The sequence below is a fragment of the Dromiciops gliroides genome, chromosome 1 (genome assembly GCF_019393635.1).
Source record: "Dromiciops gliroides isolate mDroGli1 chromosome 1, mDroGli1.pri, whole genome shotgun sequence".
NCBI classification, from domain to species: domain Eukaryota; kingdom Metazoa; phylum Chordata; class Mammalia; order Microbiotheria; family Microbiotheriidae; genus Dromiciops; species Dromiciops gliroides.
In genome coordinates, this window is record NC_057861.1 from 631,121,405 (window position 1) to 631,147,197 (window position 25,793).

A 25,793-nucleotide genomic window follows, 5' to 3' on the forward strand; every position below is an offset into this window, starting at 1 on the left:
CATTCCATCTCATTTCCTCTAGCAGTTTGCCTCTTCTGTCATCCCCACTTTTTTTCAGTCTCTCCCTACTGCCTGTAAACATTGCATTCTCTATCTCGTCTGTCCTTTGTGACTAAACTCTTTGAAAAGGCCATCTAAAATAAATGCCTCAACTTTCTCCTTTCACTCTGTTCTTAATCTTTTACAATATGGCTTCCAGCCTCATCATACCACTGAAAGTGCTCTCCCCAAAGTTACCAATGATCTCTTAGTTGGCAGATCCAGTGGCCTTTTCTCAATCCCCAAACAAACCTAGAATTTTTGAAAAATATATTTTCTTCCAAATGACTGGATTTGTATTTGTGTTTTTTCCTTCATTTACATGTCTTAGTTTTAGACCCTCAAAGTACTAGATGTGATCATTGAATTGATTTTACCACATCAATGTCCTTGCAGTCCCTTTGTGTATAACCAAAGATTATCAGTGATGATACAATGGAAAGAACATCCAATCTCTTACAATCTGTATGACTATGGGGAAATTATTTAACTTCTCTGAGCCTTCATTTCTTTATATGTAAAATGTGCCTTTTTCTTAAAGTTCTTATAAGGATCAGATAAGACAGTGATGTAATGTGCTTTGCAAATTGTAAAGTACTTTGTAAATCTTCATGTGATATATAGATGTCTTTCGTTTAGATTCATGGCTTTAAGAAGTTCAGAGACAACTAGATGGCACAGTGGGTAGAGTGCTAGTCCTGGAGTCAGGAAGACCTGAGTTTAAATCCAGCCTCAGACATGTACTATTGTTAACCTGGACTGCTCATTTAACCTTTCCCTGCCTTAGTTTTCTCAGCTATAAAATGGGGATAATAATAATATCTACCTTCCAGGGTTGTTGTTCTCTCTCTCTCTCTCTCTCTCTCTCTCTCTCTCTCTCTCTGGGCAATGGGGGTTAAGTGACTTGCCCAGGGTCACACAGCTAGTAAGTATCAAGTGTCTGAGGCCGGATTTGAACTCAGGTACTCCTGAATCCTAGGCTGGTGCTTTATCCACTGTACCACCTAGCTGCCCCCCAGGGTTGTTGTTAAGATCAAATGAGATAATATTTGTAAAACACTTAGGGTGATGGCTGACACATAGTAGGTCCTTAATAAATGCTTGTTTCCTTCTTTCTTGGAACAGCTGTATTTTATTAATCCCTAATTAAAAATCTACTTTATTTGTAGAGACCTGGGGGGGGGGGAAGATTACCTAATCATTGTCTTTCTCTTCATCAGCCCAAAATTCATGCCCCAGCTTCCACTGGTTCCCCTAAACAAGATTCCTAGTATTTTAGCCCATACAAAGATCTTGCTTATTTCAACTATTTAACTTTTGACTAGTCTGAGGGGCAAATAAATGGTCAGTAAACCAGCAGCTGTTAGTCCTGTCTTTATGATTTGTTGTATTTGTACATTTTATGCACCCTTGGTGACCTGTTTCCATATTCTAACCCAATATTTAGCAGCTGATGTGAAAGTCAAAAGAGCAGAGGAATAGGTAAGAGGGACTTTAACCAATAGAAAAGGCTTTGGCAACCAGCCTGTCAGCCTTTTCTCTTAGAAGACTGAAGAAAGTGGTGATGTTAGGACCACCAGAATTTCATACAGCCGGAGAAAGCTAGATGGTACTCTATGTTAAAAAGTCAACCTTAAATATCTATCACATCCTTGGCTGCATTGTCCCGTTCATCTTTGCTTTGAATCTGTAAGAAACCGCCTTCTATCTACCTCTGTTCTGTTCATAATGGGTCTTGTTCACACCATACTTATCCCCAAATTTCCTAATGCTCATCAGGTCTAACAGAATCAACATGTCCATTCAGTTCTTCAAACATTTTATTAGACAGCTGTCAGGTATAAGGCACCATGGTAGATATTGGGAATACAAAGATAGAGAAGATACTGACCTTACTTTCTAGAGTTTATGATCTAATGTGGGAAATGAGCAGGAACCACTTTTACAAGGAACTATGCTACAAGGGCAAGTGAAGTACAGGCAGAGTGCTAGGAGAAAATTCAGAAGGAAGAGAGCACTCTTTGGGTGAATGCAAGGTGGGGGGGTGGGGGGGGTCATTTCTGAACGTGATTGATCTGATTTGGGATCAACTTCAGCAAAGACTCCTAGGTGTATTGTCTTACACAAATTCTAGCACATCTTAATTGGCATGAAAATTGGCTGCTGCTGCTGCTGTCTCTCATTTTTTCTTGGGTTTTTCACCTCCCAGGATTAGGGGAAAGGCCTTGTTCTCACTCATCCACTCCTATTTTACAAAGAAAGGTTATTTTCTCTGCCAAAGAGAATGATGTTTGGACTGAAAAGGACAGAAAAGAATTGACTGATAGATTGAATGAATGTGCTGCTTTAAGGCATATCTAGAGCCTTGTATTCTGTATTTGTCTGTTGAAGGACATAGACAATCTGGAAAATAACTAGAGGCAGTGACCAGATTGGTGAAGTTTCTCATTATTATCTCATATGATGATTGGTTGATGGAAGTGGAGATAGCCTGCAGGAGAAAAGATTATAGGGAAACTTGATAGCTCTCTTCAAGTGCTTGAAGGACTGTTATACCAAAGAGGCATTGTACTTGTTCTACTTGGCCCCAGAAGATTGAACTAGAAACTGTGTGGAGTCGCCCCTGAGTAGATTTAAGCAGAGTGTCAGTCAGTCAACAACCATTTATTAAGCACTTACTATGTCCTAGGCACAGTGCTGAGTGCTGGGTGTAAGGGAAAACTTGTAAGCATTAAAGTTATCCTAAGGAGAAATGGGCTACCTTGGCAAACATGGGCTTTTCTAGAGCTTTCCAAGCAGTTGGATGGCCACTTACCAAGTATATTGTTGAAGGAGTTCTTGTTCAGGTATGAAATAGATTGAGATGGCTTTTGAGGTTCTTTCCCATCAGTTCCTGGGGTTCTCCAGTTCTCTGCATATCTGGATTTAAGTTTTTCTGCATTGTCACATGTTGTTCTTGACTATTTGGACATGCCTCTCAATCGACTCCTGGTGTCATATTTAGAGATAAAATATATTTGCAAAAAGAAAAGACAAAACAAAATCTCTGGTGACAGAGTATGAAGCTAGGTTTAAGATAGCACATGTCTGAGGGTAGAACTCAGAAGTGGGAGGTTGATTTGAAGAAAATTACTTGTGTTCATTTTAATGTCCTCATTCAAAATCATTTATTCAGCTCGCATCATGAAGCAATTTTTGTGTACTGAGCTGAGTGCCCAGGATACAAAGACAAAAATGAAACAGACCCTGCCTTTATGGAACTCTCTATTAACTAGGTAGACAACATGGGCACAGAAAACAGCCCCCAGGTAACTCTTTTTTTCTCTGTTCTCCATCTAGCTCTTTTTCTTTTTTTTATTATAAAAATATTTTATTATTTTCCATTTACATGTAGAGATAGTTTTCAACATTTGTTTTTTATAAGATTTCTAGTTTCAAAATTTTCTCCCTTCCTCCCCTCCCTCCCCCACTCCTCAAGAGAGCAAGTAATCTGATACGGGTTATATATGTACAATAACATTAAACATATTTCTGCATTAGTCGTGTTATAAGAGAAGAATCAGAGCAAAAAGGAAAAACCTCAAAAAAGAAAAACAATAGCACCCAAAACAAAAGAAACAGTATGGTTCAATCTGCATCTAGATTCCATAGTTCTTTTTTTCTGGATTTGGAGAGCATTTTCCATGATGAGTCCTTTGGAACTGTCTTGGACCCCCAGGTAACTCTTTTTTTTTTTTTTTTTTTTTTTTTGCGGGGCAATGGGGGTTAAGTGACTTGCCCAGGGTCACACAGCTAGTAAGTGTTAAGTGTCTGAGGCCGGATTTGAACTCAGGTACTCCTGACTCCAGGGCTGGTGCTCTATCCACTGCGCCACCTAGCTGCCCCCCCAGGTAACTCTTATTGGAAAGACATTAACAGCTGCTGGGTCTAGGCAAGGCCTGCTCTAGAAGGTAGTGCTTCAGTTGATTCTTGAAGGAAATCTTATTGTTCAAAATTTTTTCTTCACATCTCTTATATTTGTAAGATTTTCCTTGGTTATGAAGGTATTTCCCCATAAGTCTATCTGACCTCAGTTGCATTTGATGCAATGAGTATAGGATTTATTTTTTTCTTTCTGAATACTCCCTTGTTTCCTTGTCTATTCCCCAGCCGTTTTTATTCCCCCTCTTACCCTCTTTGGGTTTCTTTTTTCCCTCCCACATCTTACCCTGAATGAGTCATTAAATGAGAGTCCCAGAAGTCATTTCTACAAAAAGATCTTTTAGAGGCTATCGCTGGAAAACTCTTTTGGGGGAGAGAGAGATATGGATACACACAAATAGACACATTTTTGTCCTAATTTCTTTTTTTTTTCCTAATTTCTATTATATGTATGTAATATATGTTTATGTATGTGTGTACGTATGCACAGGGCCAGGTGAATGAGGTTTTATAAATAACATAAAGTCATGGCAAGCATTGATTTATCTAAGTAGTTAGCAAACTTGCTATATGAAAAAGTGAACCATTTATTTAAACCCTTCATTGTCCCAAAAATTCTTCTGCCTCATTTCTAAAGGCTCTAACTTTCTTTTTGTTTTCTTTGTTTTAATTTATAACTATTTATTAGTATATTTTAAATTTTGAATGTATTTTATTTTCATCCCAGTTTTATCTTGCTTTGCTTTTATTCTGAAGTAAATTTTATAAGTTTAAATTTAAATACATTTTATAAATTTATATTACTTTTGGTATCTGAAGAATAGGAATGTTACAGTTCATAATATAGTAGAAGAAGCTAAGTGTTTTTGTGTGTGTTTTGTTTTGTGTTTTTTATTCTTCCATTAATTCTGAATTGGGTAGTACTTGACAGTTTGATTAGGACAAAAGCAGGTAGCACCTAATTCAGATGTTTCATAGAGTGAGATGACATCTTGCTTTTGGGAAAATTAGAGACTCCTCATACCAATTTCACTGGATAGGCAGAAGGTAACATGTTCTCAAAGTCTCTTAGGATATTGTGTTGCCTGATTAGAAAATATTATGGTATGAGGTCATTTTTCTCCTTTTGACTACAGTTGTTGTATGCTCCTGTATTACATGAAAATTTTGTTTTAGAGAATGAGTAGATGATTATATGTTATGGTACATGAGTATATGTTATAGAGAATGAGAAATAGTATAGTAGAGTGAGAAAAATATTCAGCTCTTAATAACTCCTAAATTATAATGCTTGAGTTCTAGTCCCAGCTCTGATATTAACTTCCTAAATGTAACATTAAGCCATTCAGACTTTCCTGGCTTGATTTCCTCATCTGTAAAATATTGGAGTTGTAACATATGATTTCTTAAGTTCGGCAAGTTGTTGTAATAGAGCCCAGAATCTGAAGTCTTGCATGCAACCTGTTTGTTCATTTCTTTATCAAAATTAATTATTTAATAATTTTTGGCGTTCTTTTCTTTTTAGATTTTGAGTTCCAAATTCTGTCCCACCCCCCCCCATTCTCTGAGAAGACAAGAAATATATCAGTTATACATGTGGAATCATGCAAAATATATTTCCATATTAGCCATAGTGCCCAAAAAAAGGCAAGAAAAAAATAAAGTGAGAAAATTATGCTTCAATCAATTTGCACTTAGAGTGTATCCATTCTCTCTCTAGAGATGAATACCATTTTCTTATCCTGAGTCCTTTGGAACCATCTTGGATCACTATATTGGTCAAAGTAGCCAAGCCTTTCACAGTTCATCATTATTACAACATTGCTGTTACTGTGCACAGTGATCTCCCAGTTCTTCTCACTTCACTTTACATCAGTTCATATGTCTTGCCATGTTTTTCTGAAACCATCCCCTTGTCATTTCCCACAGCCCAGTAGTACTCCATCACAATTATATGCCACAGCATGTTCAGCCATTCCCTAATTGTTGTGCATCCCCTCCATTTCCAATTCTTTGCCACCACAAAAAGAGCTGCTAGGTCCTTTTCCTTTTTCTCTGTTCTCTTTAGGATACAGACCTAATAGTGGTGTTACTGGGTTAAAGGGTATTTACAGTTTTATAGCTCTTTGGGCCTAGTTCCAAATTGTTTTCCAGAATGTTTGGACCAATTTACTACTCCACTTACAATCCAATTATAGTACCTATTTTCCCTCATCCTCTCTAGCATTTGTCATTTCTGATAGGTGTGAGGTAGTACCTCAGAGTTGTTTGAATTTGCCTTTCTCTAATCAATAGTAATTTAGAGAATTTTTTTCATATAACTTATAGATAGCTTTGATTTTTTTTTTATTAAAAAAACTCCCTGATCATATCCTTTGACCATTGATCAGTTGGGAAATGACTCTTATTTTTATAAATTTGACTCATTAGTTAAATATATACCTAGTATATATTTGAGAAATGAGGACTTTATCAGAGAAACTTGCTAAAAATTTTTTATATTACTCCATTGTCTGATACCTTTTATTTTTTTATGTTATTTTTTTATTTTTCTCAATTACATGTAAAGATTTTTTTTTGAATTCCAAGTTTTTCTCCTATCCTTCCTTCCCTTCCCCCTCCAGAGGCCAGCAAGTAATTTGATATAGGTTACACATTACTATCATGTTAAACATATTTCCACATTATTCAGAACAAAACAGAAAAAAAACACAAGAAAGAATAAACAAGAACAATGACAAAAAAGCAACAACAAAAGTAAAAATAATATGCTTCAGTCTGCATTCAGACACTATGGTACCTTTTAGCAAACTGTAGTTTCCCTGATTATCTCTCTTAATTAGATCTATTTTAGCTTTTGCTTTGTCTGAGATTATAATTACTACACCTGCTTTTTTTTAGTTCAACTGAAGCATATTAGATTCTACTCCAGCCCTTTATTTTAAATCTATGTGTCCCTGTTTCAAGTGCATTTCTTGGAAACAAATATTGTCGTATTCTGGTTTCTACTCCATTCCACTATCTGCTTCTGTTTTGTGGGTGAGCTCATCCCATTCACATTCACAGATAATTACTATGTATTTCCTTCCATCTCATTTTCTTCTGTTTCTTTCTCTTTTAATTCTGTCCCTCCTCAAGTCTATTTTGCTTCTAACCACTGCCTCCTTTAATCTGTCCTCCATTTTATCATCTCCCATTTCTGTTATCCTTTTCCCTTCCTATTTCCTTATTGGGTAAGTTACATTTCTCTTTACAACTAAGTATGTATATATAGTCTTCCCACTTTAAACCAATTCTGATGAGTGAGGTTCAAGCATTCCCTACCACTATTCCTCCATTATAAAAGCTCTTCCCAGTGTGCCTCTTTTATGTGAGAAAATTTCCCGTTATCTTTCTCCCTTTTCCCAGTGCATTCCTCTTTCACACCCCTTCATTTTTTTTTTTGGTATGATTTAAGGAGGAGCAGGTTCTTCACTCGCCTGGCCTGTTCCCTGGTCTGTAGATGACCCCAGACCAAGTTGCTACTTAACTAGCTTTTGTGTGTTGTTGTTGTCAGCTCTGATGAGCCTGTGCCCCTCCCCCACCTGAGCCACTCCCTTCATTATTTATTTATTTTTTTTGGGTAAGGCAGTGGGGGTCAAGTGACTTGCCCAGGGTCACACAGCTAGTAAGTGTCAAGTGTCTGAGGCTGGATTTGAACTCAGGTCCTCCTGAATCCCGGGCCAGTGCTTTATCCACTATGCCACCTAGCTGCCCCCCTTCATTATTTTTGAAGATCATTTCAACATAATCAACTCACATCCATGCCCTCTGTCTATGTAAAGTCCTTTTAATTGGCCTAATAATGATAAAGTTCTTAGGAGTGTATCATCTTCCCATATAGGAATGTAAACAGGTTAACTTTATTGAGACCTTTATGGTTACTCTTACCTATTTACCTTTTTATGCTTTTCTTGAGTCTTGTATTTGAAAGTCAGATTTTCAGTTTAGCTCTGGTATTTTCATCAGGAATACTTAAAGGTCCTCTATTAAATATCTATTTTTTCCCCAAAGACTTACACTGAGTTTTACTGGTATTATGGGCTGTTAAAAGGATCGCCAGAACTTTTCTTTTTGAGTTGCCATATTTTTCTGGAACACTGGACTCAGAGCAGGAGGCCCTGAATATGTCAAGTACGAAGTTCCCCCTGAGCTGACATAATTTGTTGTATCCCAAGCTGAATTCCCTATGTGTCCTTGGGAGGCAAGACAGGCACTAGGTGTCTTTGTTAGGCTAGGATACTGCTGGTGCAGTTGGGGTCTTCTGCAGATAAGGACCCTCCTATCTTCGTAGTTTAGCAGTTTCCAAGGGAAAAGAATACAGTTTTTGCCCTTGCCCTACTTCTCCCCCAGGGGCAGTGGTTTTGTTTGATGCACTGTCCTACCCCCCCACTCCCCCTGCACGTTTTGCCCCTTCCTGGAATCCCTTTGGCCTACTATTATAAAAGCGTAAACTTCTGGAGCAGCTAGGTGGCGCAGTGGATAGAGCACCGGCCCTGGAGTCAGGAGTACCTGAGTTCAAATCCGGCCTCAGACGCTTGACACTTACTAGCTGTGTGACCCTAGGCAAGTCACTTAACCCCAATTGCCTCACAAAAAAAAAAAAGTGTAAACTTCTGTAAAAACTTTGAGTCCATTGGGTTACCATGCATGTTCATTTCTCTTGTAATAACCTGGTTTTCACGTAAGTCTCATGATGTTGTGACTGCCTGTTGACACTGGGTAGGTTATTCTTGGTTGTAATCCTAGCTCCTTTGCTCATTAAAATATCATATTCTACTCCCTCAACTCCTCTAGTATGGAAGCCAACCTATTTATTTATTAGCTGCGAAACACAGAGCAATTCATTTGTTTTCTCTGGGCCTCATTTTCCATAACTATGACATGAGGGGGTTGGATTAGATGATCTGTGATGTCCCTTACAATTCTAAATCCCATAAAATCTCGTTCTCTTTTAATACTAGGTGTCCGTGATTCTGTTACCTATACCTGCTTACATGCTTTTCTGTTCTTTTCCTTTGTAGAAGTTCATTGAGTTTGAAGATGCCTTGGAACAAGAAAAGAAAGATCTACAAATCCAGGTTGAACACTATGAGTTCCAGACTCGACAGCTAGAGCTAAAAGCCAAAAACTATGCAGATCAAAGTAAGTACCCTCATATGTATAACCCAATCTTTGTCTAAGATTGCTTGAAGTGTGTTGAGATCTTTGAGGGGAAAGAACTAGAGAAGAATAAATTATATTCTTAGTTCAGACAGCATCTTTTAATTTAGATATCATTGCAGCTTTCTGGTTTAGATTAGTTTCTGTGCTTACAAAGTGTATTACCTACTTAAGTCCTTGTTTCCTTGTTTTTTGGGGGAAGCTAGGGGGTTCAGTGGATAGAGTGCCAGGCTTGGCATCAGGAAGATTCTTCTTCCTGAGTTCAAATCTAGCCTTACACACTTATTACCTGTGTGTGTGAGCAAGTCACTTAACCCTGTTTGCCTCAGTTTCCTCATCTGTAAAATAAGTTGGATAAGGAAATGGCAAACCACTCTATTATTTTTGCCAAGAAATCCCAAATGGGGATCATAAAGAGTCAGAAATGACTGAAAACCAACTGAACAACAATACCTTGTTTTATGTTGTTTTCACTGGGTTACCAGGCCTCTCCATCAATGATACTAAAGAATGTTTCCTCTTTCTTAATCTCAAACATTGCAATCATCTGTTGGAGCTGCCATTTCACTGATATCGGAAAAGGCAGTCCTGGCTGATTCAGGGGAAGACCAGAGGACAGATTTGGTAGATTTAAGGAGGTCTATGAATTTAGATGGGAAAAATTTTCATCTTTATTTTCAGTAACTTCTTTTTTTTTTTTTTTTTTTTTTTGGTGAGGCAATTAGGGTTAAGTAACTTGCCCAGGGTTACACAGCTAGTAAGTGTCGAGTGTCTGAGGCCAGATTTGAACTCAGGTCCTCCTGAATCCAGGGCCAGTGTTTTATCCACTGCACCACCTACCTGCCCTATTTTCAGTAACTTCTAACTGATAGTATTTTCTTTCCTTCAATTATAAATTTTTAAAAATGTAAATCTGAGAATGGGCTATAAGCTTCCCCAGACTGCCAGAGGGATCTCTGATACAAAAAAAGGCAAACCCCTGGTCAAGGAGAAGACAACTCACAGCAAAGGGAGTTCATAGGAAAGGTACTTAAGCAGTAGAGTAGGAAATTGTTTTTCCTTGTTTTAAACATTTCTGTTAAAAGTGACCCATAATGTTTTGTTTTTGTTTTTTTTGCAAGGCAGTGAGGGTTAAGTGACTTGCCCAGTGTCACACAGCTAGTAAGTGTCAAGTGTCTGAGGCTGGATTTGAACTCAGGTCTTTCTGAATCCAGGGCAGGTGCTTTATCCACTGCACCATTTAGTTGCCCCAAAGTGACCATAATGTTAAAAGTTATCTACTCTATCTAATTATTCTTGCTATATCTCAAACTGAATATTTTAAAGAATGAGGGGAGGTTGCTATAATTAGATTTTGCTGTGATCAGAACATTTTTTGTTACTTTGTCATATAATTTTGGAAAGCAGCTGCAGTGCTTTATTTCTTTGAAAAGTTGAAGTGAGATTGGTGATACAATACTTTTGGAGATTTTTTTTTGGTTTTGACAGCTCCCTCATGGTTCCCTAAACCAAAGTTTTAACCTAGTTTGCAAATGCTAGTGACTCAGGGAACTAAATGGGGTCCTGGTAAGAGATGACAGTTCTGTCCACTAGGTTAATAGAAATTGGTGGTGCTAATGGAGATGTGATAGTAATGTAGGGACAGCCTAGATATTACCACAGAAAGAATTACTATTTTAAAATCCTGCCTATGTACATACCACCCCTTTCCACAATTGTATAGAATCTTTTTCTTTTTCTTTTTTTTTTGTGGGGCAATGGGGGTTAAGTGACTTGCCCAGGGTCACACAGCTAGTAAGTGTCAAGTGTCTGAGGCCGGATTGAACTCAGGTACTCCTGAATCCTGGGCCAGTGCTCTATCCACTGCGCCACCTAGCTGCCCCAGTTGTATAGAATCTTAAGTCTTTGTAGTATTGATTCACTAGTTAGAGATATTTTTCATCTACAGACATATCCTTTTTTTGGTACCATTTTTTCTATATCTATAAAAGCCTGCCAATTTTGTCTCTGTTTCATATGGTCCCTGATCTCTAGAATTTCTTTACCCTTTACCCACCAGTTTTCCTTTGTATCTTGCTCAGAATGCTATTGAGAGATAGACACATTCATAAACCAGGTATGATAGTCTAAGACAATGTAACTCCCACCCCTGTGTGATGTCCCTGTTGCTTCTTTCATTCTTTCTTCAATGATTCAAAAAACATTTATTGAGTACTTACTATGTGCCAAGTACCATGCTAAGCACTATAGATACAAATAGAAAAATGAGACAGTTCCTACTCTCTTTTTATTTTAAAAAAATTTTTTTTATTTTGGGGGGGTGAAGCAATTGGGGTTAAGTGACTTGCCCAGGGTCACACAGCTAGTAAGTGTCAAGTGTCTAAGGCTGGATTTGAACTCAGATCCTCCTGAAACCAGGGCCAGAGCTCTATCCACTGTGCCACCTAGCTGCCCCAACAATTCCTACTCTCAAGGAACTCAAGTTATAATAAAAAGAAATACATTGGGCAGGGGGGTGGGGGTTTACAGTTGCAGTGTAGATAAAAAGGCCCGTCTGTACTTAGAGTACAATAGGCAGGATGGATGGCAAAGCTCAGGTGTCCATTGATAGGACAGAATGGTGATCTGTAAGGCATAGGAATGGTTGCAGAGCAGGTAGTATGGCTCCAAGATCTTCTAGAAAGTTGGCTGTTCCTTGATCATGTAGATGGTGTGTGCAGTCATGTCTTCCTTACAATAGAGGCCCAACCTGTAACTGTTGGAAATGGTGACTGGAAGGGGCTGGGTTAGAGTTAAGTGGGAAAAGTCCTTGTCTAGCCAGGATGGGGAAGAATCATTTTCAGTTAGGTTGGGAGAAGGATTTGCCTTGGCCTCTATTCTGCTAAACCATCTTCTTGACCATCCCCCTACTCTTTCCCTTTCTCATCTGTATTTCCTTTTTTCTTTCTTCTTCCTCCAGTTTTTTATGACCTTCTATGGGCATTTCTTAGAGCTAGTGCCACTCAGGGATAAAAAGATCATTGATTGCAACATAATATAATGGACTGAGACTAGTTTGCAAAACTATCTAATTATTCTTTGAATAATTTGACTTTGAATCAGAAGACCTGTCACTTAACAGCTTTGTGACATAGTACAGATCATTTCACTTTCTTAGCCCTTCCTTTACATCAAGTTAATATTTCTTCACCAAAGTCCCAATCTAGTGCTGCATTCTGGCATGGAAATAACCACAGATTTTTTTTTTCAATTAATAAAGTATTTTATTTTTTTCCTGTTACATGTAAAGATAGTTCTCAACTTTTGTTTATACAAACTTTACAATTTCAGATTTTTCTCCCTCCCTCCCCCCTCCCCTAGACAGCAGGTAATCTGATATAGGTTTGTGTATATATATATATATATTTGTACACATACATATACACATAATAACATTAATCCTATTTCTGCATTAGTCATGTTATAAGAGAAAAAATCAGAGCAATGATGAAAACCTCAAAATAGAAAAAAACAACAGCACCAAAACCAAAAGAAATAGTATGGTTCATTCAGCATCTATACTCCACAGTCCTTTTTTTTTTTTTCTTGGATTTAGAGATCCTCTTCTATCATGAGTTCCCTGGAACTCTTCTGTACCATTGCATTGGTGAGAAGAATATAGTCTATCACAGTAGATCAACACTCAATGTTGATGATACTGTGTACAATGTTCTTCTGGTTCTGCTCATCTCACTCATCATCAGCCCATGCAAGACCCTCCAGGTTTCTCTGAACTCCACCTGCTCATAGTTTCTTACAGCACAATAGTATTCCATTGTATTCATATACCACAACTTGTCCAGCCATTCCCCAATTTATGGGCACCCCCTCAACTTCCAGTTCCTTGCCACCACGTATAGAGCAGCTATAAATATTTTTGTACATGTGGGTCCCTTTCCCCTTTCCATGATTTCTTTGGGATAATATCAGGAAAGCATTTTTGTAAACCTTTAAGCACTTGTGTAAGTGCTAGCTATTTTTTGTTTGTTTGTTTGTTTTGTAGGGCAATGAGGGTTAAGTGACTTGCCCAAGGTCATACAGCTAGTAAGTGTCAAGTGTCTGAGGCTGGATTTGAAATCAGGTCTTCCTGAATCCAAGGCCAGTGTTTTATCCACTGTGCCACCTAGCCGCCCCCTCCATGATTTCTTTGGGAAAAAAACCCAAAAGTGGTATTGCTGGGTCAAAGGGTATAGACAGCTTTATCACCCTTTGGGCATAATTCCAAATTGCTCTCCAGAATGGTTGGATCAGTTCACAGCTCCACCAACAATGCATTAGTGTTCCAATTTTCCCACAGCTTCTCAAACATTTATTATTTTCCTTTTTTGTCATTTTAGCCAATCTGAGAGGTGTCAGGTGGTACCTCAGAGTTGTTTTAATTTGCATCTCTCTAATCATTAGAGATTTAGAGCATTTTTTCATATGGGAATAGATAGCTTTGGTTTCTTCATCAGAAAACTGCCTGTTCATATCCTTTGACCATTTCTCAATTGGGGAATGACTTGGATTCTTATAAATTTGATTTAGTTCCCTATATATTTTAGAGATGAGGCCTTTATCAGAAGTACTGGCCACAAAAATTGTTTCCCAGCTTTCTGCCTCCCTTCTAATTTTGGATGCATTGCTTCTGTTGATACAAAAATTTTTTAATTTAATGTAATCAAAATCATCCATTTTGTATTTTATAATATGCTCTATCTCTTGTTTGGTCATAAACTGTTTTCCTTTCCAAAGATCTGATAGGTAGACTATTCCTTTCTCTCCTAATTTACCTATGGTATCACCTCTTATGTCTAAATCATGTATCCATTTTGACCTTATTTTAGTATAAGGTGTAAGATGTTGGTCTATGCCTAATTTCTGCCATACTATCTTCCAGTTTTCCCAGCAGTTTTTGTCAAATACTGAGTTCCTATCCCAGAAGCTGGAGTCTTTGGGTTTATCAAACACTACATTACTAGTGTCATTTACTACTGCATTTCCTGAGCCTAGCCTATTCCATTGATCTACCACTCTATTTTTTAGCCAGTACCAGATAGTTTTGATGACTGCCGCTTTATAGTAAAGCTCCAGGTTTGGTACCGCTAACCCACCTTCCTGACCACAGATTTTTTACAGTTGTTCCAGTGGCTATTTTAAAGTATGAAAATAATGTTTGTACTACCTGTCTTATAGGTTTATTTTGAAAAAGAGCTTCCTAAGTCATGAAGCACTATTTCATTTGAGGAAAGTACTTTGTAAATTATAGAGTAGTATATAAACACGAGCAGTTGTTGTTATAATCACCATTTGAATTGCTTAAGGAAAAAGTCAAACTGTTAACTGTGTTGATGGGTTTTTTTTGTTTTTATTGTTCAAGTAACTAAAGTCAAATGAAATAAAAGTCTGCTAAGTAGCTTAGACTGGTGTATTAACTCTCTGCTGGTTGCCCATAGCCAAAGTCCTATCAGTAGGATCATCCCTTTGGAGAAAGTTAACTGTCTTCTTCAGACAATTTTTTATTAGAACTCTCTGTTAAGTAATATGGGCTTTCTCCAGAATTCCTTATGATGCTACTTATGTGCTTAGGAAATATTTATGATACGCCCAGTCAGTGAAAGGACCTTGCATAGGCCTTTCTATTTCCTGTTAGGCTTAAACACTCGTGCCCAGCATCATACTGCCCCTGGCTCTAGGTACCAGCTTTGGAGGGTTATCAAAAGGGGAGAATGGAGTAAGTAATAAACAGATTATGTCATTGACCAATAATGGTTATGTTGTCTAGTTTCTCGACTGGAGGAACGTGAGTCAGAGATGAAGAAGGAATATAATGCCCTGCATCAGAGACACACAGAGGTATGTGTCCCATTTTGGTCTGTTCTAACATCTCCCAACCCATGACCTAAATTCTTAAAAATCAGTGATAGATAAGAGGTGAAAGAGGTTAAAATCTTCTAAGTAGAATGATCTCCTTTTATCCCTTCCAGTCTACTATGATCTTCATTGCAATTGAATTTTTACTCTGCTTTCCAGGGTTTACCTGGGTTATTGTTGGCCTTAAAAGTTTGTTCACCCCACTTTTGAATTATACTTCTATTTTCACTACATTCCTTATCAGAAGCACCACAGACCACACAGAGCCCAGAAATTCAGCTAGTCGGGGGTAGGAAAGAGAGAGAAACAGATTAATTTACTGAGGTAATGCTTTTACTTAATCAGTATTTACTTTTCCACAGATGATCCAGACCTATGTAGAACACATTGAACGATCCAAGATGCAACAGGTTGGGGGAAATAGCCAAACAGAGGGCAGTCTACCTGGGAGAAGGTATGATGAGAAGACTGAATATTAGTATAATGTCAACTTTTCTCACAGTAGGTACCAAGTAGAGAATTATGGTAACAAGAAAACCATTTAAAAAGGTCTATATTCTTCCAAATCAAGAAGAATAGAATCTACTTGGTATGTGTAGTCATGGATAGAGAACAGACATGGATGCTGAGACTCCTGAGACTCTAAGAAATATTGTGTGAAGATATGATTACTTTTCTTTGCTTTTACATCTTAGGAAGGTTTTCCATTTTGGTGTGGAGGTCCAGGGAAAAATTAACATATGAAGGAAAAAGACCTATGCCACTATTATGAATATTAAGCTGAAATGCTTATGAGGCCAGAAATGGTCAACAATAATACTCTGACTTCAGTAACTTTATACTTCTGAGTCCTGGATTTTGATCAGTTCGAGACTCCTTAGTCTATAGGTGCTGACATTACTTGGGCTTCATTGTCTTTGTTTTACCAGTCTTAGTGAAGCTAGAAAATGGACCCCCTAAAGTAAAAATAGTTCATGGGCTTCATGGGCTTCTATTTGCCAACATAAGGGAGTGGTCCTGTGGAAGACCAAAGGACTTTTTTTTTCTTTTTCTTTTTTGTGGGGCAATGGAGGTTAAGTGATTTGCCCAGGGTCACACAGCTAGTGTTAAGGGTTAAAATTCTAGCTAAACTGTCTAAAATATCTAATGAGTGGTCGCCAATAAATTATAAGCTTTAGCAAGAGTTAGACTTTTAAGCATTTATTAAGGAGAATAAGAATTTGGTAAAGAGAGAGAAAAAGGCCTAGATTTCTATCTATTAAAGGGAGAGCGCATTTCTAGCTCCCTTCTCCGCCAGCGTCCTCAGGAAAGACCCTGAGACCGAGCGCCAGTCTCTTCCTTCCTCCTCCCACTCATCCGCGTCACTTCCTGATGCCTGGTCTTGCCCTCAAAGACCTTCCCTTCATGGGCAGAACTCTTCTACAGTAAGTATCCAGCAGGTGGCGTCATTCCAATCGTTACAGTAGTAAGTGTCAAGTGTCTGAGGCCGGATTTGAACTCAGGTACTCCTGAATCCAGAGCCAGTGCTTTATCCACTGCACCACCTAGCCACCCCATACCAAAAGACTTTTAAGAGTTCCCTCCTCTGCAAATTCCCTTGATTTGACTACACATGGACACCTATCCTAAGCTTAATTTACAGGCCCCTTAAAATTGATTTAGGTTGTGGTCCTGTATTTTATATAAATGTAACCTTTGTGTCACCCTAAAAAGTTGGGAACAGGGTACCTAGATACCTGATTTATTTTTTTAAATTAATATTATTTTTATATTTAGATGTTTTATTGATGTCTTTTTTTTTTTGAGGGGCAATGAGGGTTAAGTGACTTGTCCAGGGTCACACAGCTAGTAAGTATCAAGTGTCTGTAGCAGGATTTGAACTCAGGTACTCCTGAATCTAGGGCCGGTGCTTTATCCACTGCACCACCTAGTTGCCCCTTATTGATATCTTTTTTTTTTACATCATTGTCACTTCCGTTGTCAGCTGAATAAAACTCTCCCTTGTAACAAATAAGTACAGTCAAAAAAGAAAAATCAACACGCTATCTAGATCATAGGAATTAGGGATAAAAGGGAACACAGAAATCATCTAGTTCAACTTTAATTTTACAAAGGAGGAAAATGAGGCTCAGGAAAGGTAAATTATTTGCCCAAGTCACACAGGTTATATGTAGCAGAGATGGAATAAATAAATAACCAGTGTTTAAGAAGTATCTGCAGGGGCAGCTAGGTGGCGCAGTGGATAGAGCACCGGCCCTGGAGTCAGGAGTACCTGAGTTCAAATCCGGCTTCAGACACTTAACACTTACTAGCTGTGTGACCCTGGGCAAGTCACTTAACCCCAATTGCCTCACTAAAAAAAAAAAAAAGTATCTGCAGGAAAATTCAGGATTGTTATTTATATTTAGATACAGATTTATTCTTCATTACAGAGAATGGACACCTACAACCCTTATTGATGCTTTTAATTAGTATAATAGAGCAGAGGACTTTTTTGTTACCTGGTTATATTAAGTCTATCTAAACAGAGAGACTGGGAGAAGATAGGTATCTCATGCTAGCTTTCCGATTGATCAGAAGGTTTTGTTTGTAATAAGTTACTGAGCTAATATCCAGTTAACTGTATTTCAGTTCTTAACAGAAGTAGAATTCTTCATGCAAATGTTGTCTAGAAAAGCTGAACGGGATTAATCCAAAATGAGGCTGGTAGAGTTTTGTTGCTTTCAGTATCTTCTGAGTGTGTGCTGGGCTTTTGGCCAGCTTCCTGGGAGCTGTGACATTCCATCTCCATCAAACATGTTCTTTCCCTGCCAATGCTCCCAGGAGGAAAAAAGACCTTGGAGACTGAAAAAAGAGAGCCAAGTGTTGCCTGAAGCAGATTTTTCCTAATTTAGCTCAGTAGTCAGGCAGGATTGATCTACAGTCTCAGGCACTATGGGCAGGGCTACATGGTATTGAGGTGTTCTGAATTAGTCACTGCTCCCCTCAAAATATCACGCAACCATTTATAATGACAAACATCAAAATCATAAGATCAAAGATATAGAGCAAGAAAGGGTCACAGACACCATTGAATTCGGCCTCCTCTTTTTACATATGAGGAAACTGAGGCCCCCCGCCCCAGAGGTGAAATGACTTGCCCAAGGTCATATAGATAACAAGTAGCAAAAGTGGGTTTGGACCCTGGTATTCTAATTCTAATCCATTGATTTTTCCAGTTAGCCATGCTGCTTTCTGTATTATATTGTCCTAGACCAAAGCTCATTCTCTGAAATGTCAGACATCAGTTTCTGGGAAGCTTCAATCTCTCAATTCATTCTTCTCTCAGCCAAAGTGGTATTATTTACTGCCTGATAAGGCTTGTCTTGTTGAGAGGTTGTCCTTGAGCCTTTGCTGTAGGAGCTTATAACATTTGAAATCAGGTTATAGTCTGGGGCCTGCTACACTAATATTTCATATAGGCTAGTAGAAAATAAAGATAGTGGAAATCTAACAATGCCAGTTCTCTCTAGTCTCATTCTTTCTGTTCCCTTGATTTTAGATGAAAGCTGGGTTTTTTTTACCTATGAAACAGGCAATTCACAGGACACAGTGGAAGGAATAGTTAGCTATTGAGTGAGACATTGAGGTTGGATTCAGGGTGATTGGAATTAGGGGCCATCAGTGGGAGGAGAATGGTGTGTAAATATTGGCAGCTAGGATTTAGAATCACTGGTATAGAAAGGTTATGACAGGCTAAGAATATGCTAATCATTAAAGAATGAGTTTAGGTAGATTATCATTGTCCATAGGGAATCAGCTGAGATAAAGTTGTGCCAGGGCATCAGGCAGTTGAGTGTAACTAGAAAGCAAGCTGGGTGGGGCAAGGCATCTGCTGTGGAGTTATAGGAGGCCAGAGAAGGTACCTGTATCATGATGGAATGGATTCTTAGGGAGCCTAGGAAGCTCTCCTCTTTCTTGGGTAGGTGGAGACAAAGCAACTGCTGTGGAATTTTAGGAGGCCAGAAAATGTGTTTGGAGGTTACTGGTGGTTGGGGAGACCAGGAAAGGCTTCTTGAAAAAGGTCGTGCTGGGGCTGTTCATTGAAGGAAAACTGAGATTCTCTGAAGTGGAGGTGAGAAGAATGTGCATTTCAGACATGGTAGACATCAGTACAAAAGCACAGAGATGGGAGATAGATATTGTGTATGAGAGTCATATATAGTTTGGCTGAATCATGAGGGGAAGTAATGTCAAATGAAGCTGCAAAGAGAGGATGGGATCAAATTGTGTGGTGCTTTGAAACTAAACAGAGGCAGCTACAGCAGCAGCAGCAGAAGTAGCTTTGGGATCTCTCAGCCCAGAGACAGTAAGGGGGTCTGACAACTAGTTAGAGATTACAGAGGACCTTTTGCTAGTACTGGGAACAGCTACCACTGATTGGCAACTCTGTTGCCTATGCACAGTTCTGGGTCACAGTTCCAGGGTGGAGAGGAGGGCTTGTGGTTGGTCACAAGGGAGCAGGGGCCCTGGTCACAGTTCTGGGCCAAGAGGAGCACTAGTACTTGTGGCTTCAGGGTAGCAAGGTCTGTTGCTGGGTAAAGACCAGAGCACAGACCAGGAGAACAGTGACTATACCTCTCCCAGGATCATACCACCTTGGAAGCACCAAAAATCTGCAGATCCTCAGAACTACCTCTTAAACAGTAGCATGAAAAACCTGAAGATTGGCACGGTTGTGTGGGGACCAATTTTTATTTGGGGAGTGTTAGCTAAGCGACTCACCACAATATTGAGGCAAGGAAGGAGACCGGCAGCCTCCCTCAAAACAGAGTAGGATTTATTTAACAAGAACGAACTTAAAAAAACACAAACAGGATCAGTAGGATCAAGGAAAAGGAAATAAAATGGGGAAAGGGAAATTATACAACCTGAACAACAAAACTGCCCAGGAATCAGCTGAGAACATACAGCAGTGTCCTGTCGCCTTCCAGCTTCAAGCTAGAATGGCGAAAAAATCTCGCTTCTTCCCAGCAGACCCCAGACTGACCACACACAGCTCCCAGCCAATTGGCTGGCCGCTCTGACAGTTACATGACTGCCCTCACTGGGCTTCCAATCATTATAATTTTGCCAGACCCATGTAGGCGTTGGCAAGTGGTGATTACATGAGGTGCCAATACCATGGCGATGGCTACAACCAGTGGGTGGAGCACCATGCTGTTTGTGGAGCCCCAGAGGCCAGTGCATGCGCCGAGGTTTTTTAAAAAATTCTAGCCAAAAGATGGGGTCATAAAAACCTCAAATAACAATTAATTCTTTACAGTTGCTCCCCAACCCCAGGTGAGCAGAGCCCAATTTTAACATTAAGTTCAAAGTCAAGAAATAGGCTGGGGTAGAATAGAAAATGATTATGATATGTGTATATGAATGTCTTTGTATAACTTGCTTTTAAAAAATAAAGTGTATAATATATTCAATGTTATAAAAAAAAAAAAAGAAATAGGCTGGGAAAATTAGCAAACAACAATAACAAAAAAGAACTTGACTAGCAAATCCTACTACAGTGGCTAGAAAGACCAAGATATAAACTAAGAAGAAAGCAGCACTCTGAAAACAGATACAAGCAAAGACTCAAAGAAAAATGCTAATTGGACCCAAGATCAACAAGAATTCCCAGAAGAGTTAAGGAAAGAGATGAGTGGTAGAGGAAAAATTAGGAAAAGAAATGAGAATGATGCAAAAGAATTATAAACAGCTTGGTAAAAGAGGCACCAAAAATACTAAAGAAAATATAACAAAAAAACAGGGTTGGCCTAATGGCAAAAGAGGTACAAAAATCCACTGAAAAGAAAAATTCCTTAATAAGCAGAATTGACCAAGTAGAAAAAGAGGTAAAGGGGGAAAAAAAGCTCATCTTAAAAATTAAAATTGGGCAAGTGGAAGCTAATGACTCCATGAGACTTCAAGAAACAAAGTCAAAAGAGTGAAAAAATAGAAGGAAATGTGAAATATCTCATTGGAAAAACTGACCAGAAATATAAATTGAGGAGAGATAATTTAAGAATTATTAGACTACCTGAAAGCCATGTTCCCATAAAATCCCCCCAAAACCTAGACATCATATTTTTTATTTTGAGGATTTTTTTTTTAAGTGAGGCAATTGGAGTTAAGTGACTTGCCCAGGGTCACACAGCTAGTAAGTATTAAGTGTCTGAGGCCGGATTTGAACTCAGGTACTCCTGACTCCAGGGCCGGTGCTCTATCCACTGCGCCACCTAGCTGCCCCCCTAGACATCATATTTCAAGAAATTATCAAGGGAAACTACTCTGATATTTTAGATCCAAAGGCTAAAATAGAAATCGAAAGAAGCCATCGATCACTTCCTGAAAGAGAACCCAAACTCAAAACTCACAGGAATATTATAGCCAAATTCCAGAGTCCCCATGTCAAGGAGAAAATATTGCATGCCAGCAGAAAGAAACAGTTCAGATATCATGGAGCCACCATCTGGATCACACAAGATTTAGCAGCTTCCACATTGAAGGACTGGAAGGCTTGGAATATGATATTTTGGAGGACAAAGGAGCTAGGATTACAACCAGTCTAAGAACAGACCTGTTAGGCAGCTAGATGGCGAAGTAGATAGAGTGCTTGGCCTGGAGTCATGAAGACTCATCATTCTAAATTCAAATCTGGCTTCAGACTCTTACTAGCTATGTGACCCTGGGCAAATCACTTAACCTTGTTTGCCTCATTTTTCCTCATCTGTAAAATCAGCTGGAAAACCACTCCTGTCCCTTTGCCAAGAAAACCCCAAGCAGGCTCTAAACAGTTGAACACAACTGAACTGACTGATCAACAAGAACAGATCTGCACACAAGCTCCCTGGAATAGGCATTGGGATATAGAAAACATCAGCTTTTTTCATTTTGTTGGCAAATTCATTTATAAAATTGATGGAAGGTAAACACATGTTGCGGTCAAGTTTATGGCTAGGAATTGAGGAAGTTGTGGCTAAAATAGGAGAAACTCTCCCCGCCCCCCCATCCTCAATGATCTCTCCTACATTGCTATTTTTTATTTTTTCCTCTGGCATTTTTTGCCTTGGGAATTATGGCCCTCCACTACATTCTTGCTTTTAGCTGTTTCACTACCACTACAGGGGCCCACATCTTTTGTAGTGGTCCACTGCTGAAACTGGATGTTTTAATAGGAAAGTGGCTATTTTTTTCACTCTATGATTTGCTATCTCACTTTGTAGAGTTGGAGAATAAAAGTTCATGTGAATTATGACTGTGTTTTGTCAGAATATTTGTATTTGGAGAATGTGGGTTTCCTTTTCCTGGGGTGTATGTATCTGTGTATTTGTGTATAATCTAAATGTATGACTCTATTACTACATATTAGTGTGAGCATGTGTTTTAGCTACATATTCATTCACATGAGTGCATTTATGTATTTTCACCTGCTTTGAGTGTGTATGTGAAAGGAACATATTTGAGAACTCACTGCATATATTTAGAGGGTATGTACAGTGTCTTCATTTGTCTTCCTGAATATGTTTGTCTTGTCTTAGCCTATGTCCATTTATGTAGAGGGTTGGTTGAACAGAATAGGGCACCTGGGCTTGGAAACATTGCTGAACAGTTGTTTGTCATTGTGAGCATATGTTTAAATATGTTTGCATGCCTTTTGCTCTCTAATGATTGTTTTCTTGTCTTGCTTTCTGTGCCTTGCTGCTATATGTTGGCTGTTGTTTTTGTTACTTCGCGGCAGTCCTCGCCAGTCATGGAGGAAAAGGTAAAGCCCATAACAGTGTTCATTAACTATAGTTCTGGGGAATGGAGATGATGGATTCTTTCATTCTGATTGTGGCATGGAGTTCTGTTGAATAATCCTTCTTGAATACAGATGGACCATTACTCTTTGAATGGACCAGATCACAACAGCAGTTTCTTGATGTTTGTGGAGCTGGAACACAGTAATTTATGCCTTTTGGGGGGGGAGGAGTGGTGAGGTAATTGGGGTTAAGTGACTTGCCCAAGGTCACACAGCTAGTAAGTGTCAAGTGGCTGAGGCCAGATTTGAATTCAGGTCCTCCTGACTCCAGGGCTGGTGCTCTATCCACTGTGCCACCTAGCTGCCTCCAATTTACACCTTCTAAGAGGCATATGAAGTGGCAGGGTGGTTAAGGAGTTCCAAATTATGTTGAACTCATCGTTGCTTTATACAAAGACAGAATTCCTGCTTCCTGTCTTTTCAGCAGGTGCACTGTTTACAAAGAAGAGACTAGACAAGAAATTCTGGTTCTTAATTTACTTAAGGAATAAACCAAGAGTATGCCTTTTCCTAAAGTCAGAAACTGCTGGTGGTTATTGCTGCTCATAAAACATTTTGCCAAAAATGTGGACAAGACCCTAAACAGATTATAGAATTATCTGTCGATTGGACTTTGTTGCCTGACTCTCAGTGATCATGTCAGTATTTATTAAATGCCCACCTTGGAGGCCTGGTCGAGGTTTTATAGAGAAATCCAAAGAAAGAAAAAAACAATCCCTACTCTCAAACTGATTGCACTTAAATGAAAATGCCTTGTCTCTTTCTTCTATTTGTAGAAATGAGCCTCTACCCCCAACCCCTGGCTTTCCATTACCATCTCTAATATCAGCGCCTGGGTTAGATTTGCTTGTGTCCCTAAGGCTTGAGATTCCATTATACTAATTTCACATAAGGTTACTGAAGGAAATATTTGTAAGGTCTCTGATGAGGGTCCCCAGAGAGGTATTCCGTGGACAAGAACTGCGTTCTGTACATTCTACTTGGAGCCTAATAGAGAAAGGATTATATGTAAGCTGTGTAAGGAAATCCCAGGTGGAGTGGACAGGAAATGTCAGGTCCATCTTTTCTGCTTCCTGGGTAATGCTTCTAACATGCTGATGGTTGGTTTTATTTATTTCCCAGATCCAACCATTCTGGAAAGCAGTTTGAAATTATACCCAAAGGGCTCTAAAACTGTGCATACCAGGGGCAGCTAGGTGGCACAGTGGATAGAGCACCGGCCCTGGATTCAGGAGGACCTGAGTTCAAATCCAGCCTCAGACACTTGACACTTACTAGCTGTGTGACCATAGGCAAGTTACTTAACCCCAATTGCCTCACCAAAAAAAAAGAGAGAAAAACTGTGCATACCCTTTGATCCAGCAATACCACTGCTAGGTTTATATCCCAAAGACATCCCAAAAAAGAGAAAAAGACCTATTTGTACAAAAATATCTATAGTGGCTCTTTTTGTGGCGGCTAGGAATTGGAAATCAAAGGAATGCCCATCAGTTGGGGAATGGCTAAGCAAGATGTGGTATATGATGTTGATGGAATATTATTGTGCCATAAGGAATGACAAACAGGACGATTTCAGAAAGGCTTGGAAAGACTTGTATGAATTGGTGTATAGTGAAGAGAGCAGAACCAAGAGCACATTGTGCAGAGACAGCAATATTGTTTGATGAAGACCTGTGAATGACTTAGCTATTCTCAGCAATACAGTGATCCAAGACAATCCCAAAGGACCAATGATGAAGCATACTATCCACCTCCAAAGAAAGAACTGATACTGATTGAATACTTTCATTTTTTCTTTTATTTGAGTTTTCTTATACAAAATGACTGATATGGTAATGTTTTACATAATTGCACATGTATAGCCTATATCTGATTGCTTACCACCTTGGGGATTGAGGAGGGTAGGGATGGAAGGAGGGATAGAATTTTGAACTCAAAACTTTAAATTAAAATGTTTATTTTTTTAAAAGAAAACATACAACAATGAGATCTAAGAAATAAAAGAAAATATAAGAACATATCAGATTATTAAAAACTGCCTGGCAAAAAACCAGATAAATAAATAAGAAATGTTTCTTTATCTCCCAGAATAATTTACTGCTATTTGTATTTTTGTACTGCCTCCACCTAGCCTCTCAGAGTTTGTCAGGAATAGTTTATTTGTGCAGTCAGATCTCAGAAACTTTGACCCTTCTGAGCTTTTTGTGATTCTGACAGTTACACTGCTTTGGGATCTTCTCTCTCTTATTTTCTGTTTCCTTAACCTTGACAAAGAAAAAATTTGAGACTGAAGAAGTATTTAGAATGCAGAGTATTAATTACATAAATAATGAGTTAGTATTTATATTATCCTTTAAGGTTTGTGAAGTGCTTTATATACATTGTCTCATGTGATTCTCACATCATCCTTATTAGTAGTATGTCCTGTTCTTTTCCCCTTATTACATAAAAGCAAACTGAGGTATAGAAAGTAAATGATTTGGGGCAGCTAGGTGGCGCAGTGGATAGAGCACCGGCCCTGGATTCAGGAGGACCTGAGTTCAAATCCAGCCTCAGACACTTAACACTTACTAGCTGTGTGACCCTGGGCAAGTCACTTAACCCCAATTGCCTCACTAAAAAAAAAAAAAAGAAAGAAAGTAAATGATTCGCCATGTCATCAGCTAATAAACATGTGAGGTGACATTTGAACCCATCTCTTCCTGATTCCAAATCTAATACATTCTCTACTTAAAAACCCCATGAGCTTGTCCATAGAAAATATTACGTGAATAGAAGAATACACTTGAAAATCTGCTTGCTGAAAAAACATCTATTCATTCAACATTTATTATGCCCCTTCTGTTTGCAAGGTACTGTTAGGGACTGAAGATACAAAAATGAAAAAATGGCATTCCCTACCCTTGAGGAACGTACA

General features: G+C 38.7%; 1 protein-coding gene across 1 annotated transcript in view; it reads left to right on the plus strand.

Moving 5' to 3' along the window:
* Positions 1–25,793, plus strand: part of MAPK8IP3 (mitogen-activated protein kinase 8 interacting protein 3) — a 91,163-nt gene that overhangs the window by 15,260 nt on the left and 50,110 nt on the right. Inside the window, 3 exon segments of the mRNA XM_043971314.1 lie at positions 9,024–9,144; positions 14,966–15,036; positions 15,417–15,508. Of these exon segments, the coding sequence (XP_043827249.1) occupies positions 9,024–9,144; positions 14,966–15,036; positions 15,417–15,508 (284 nt within the window).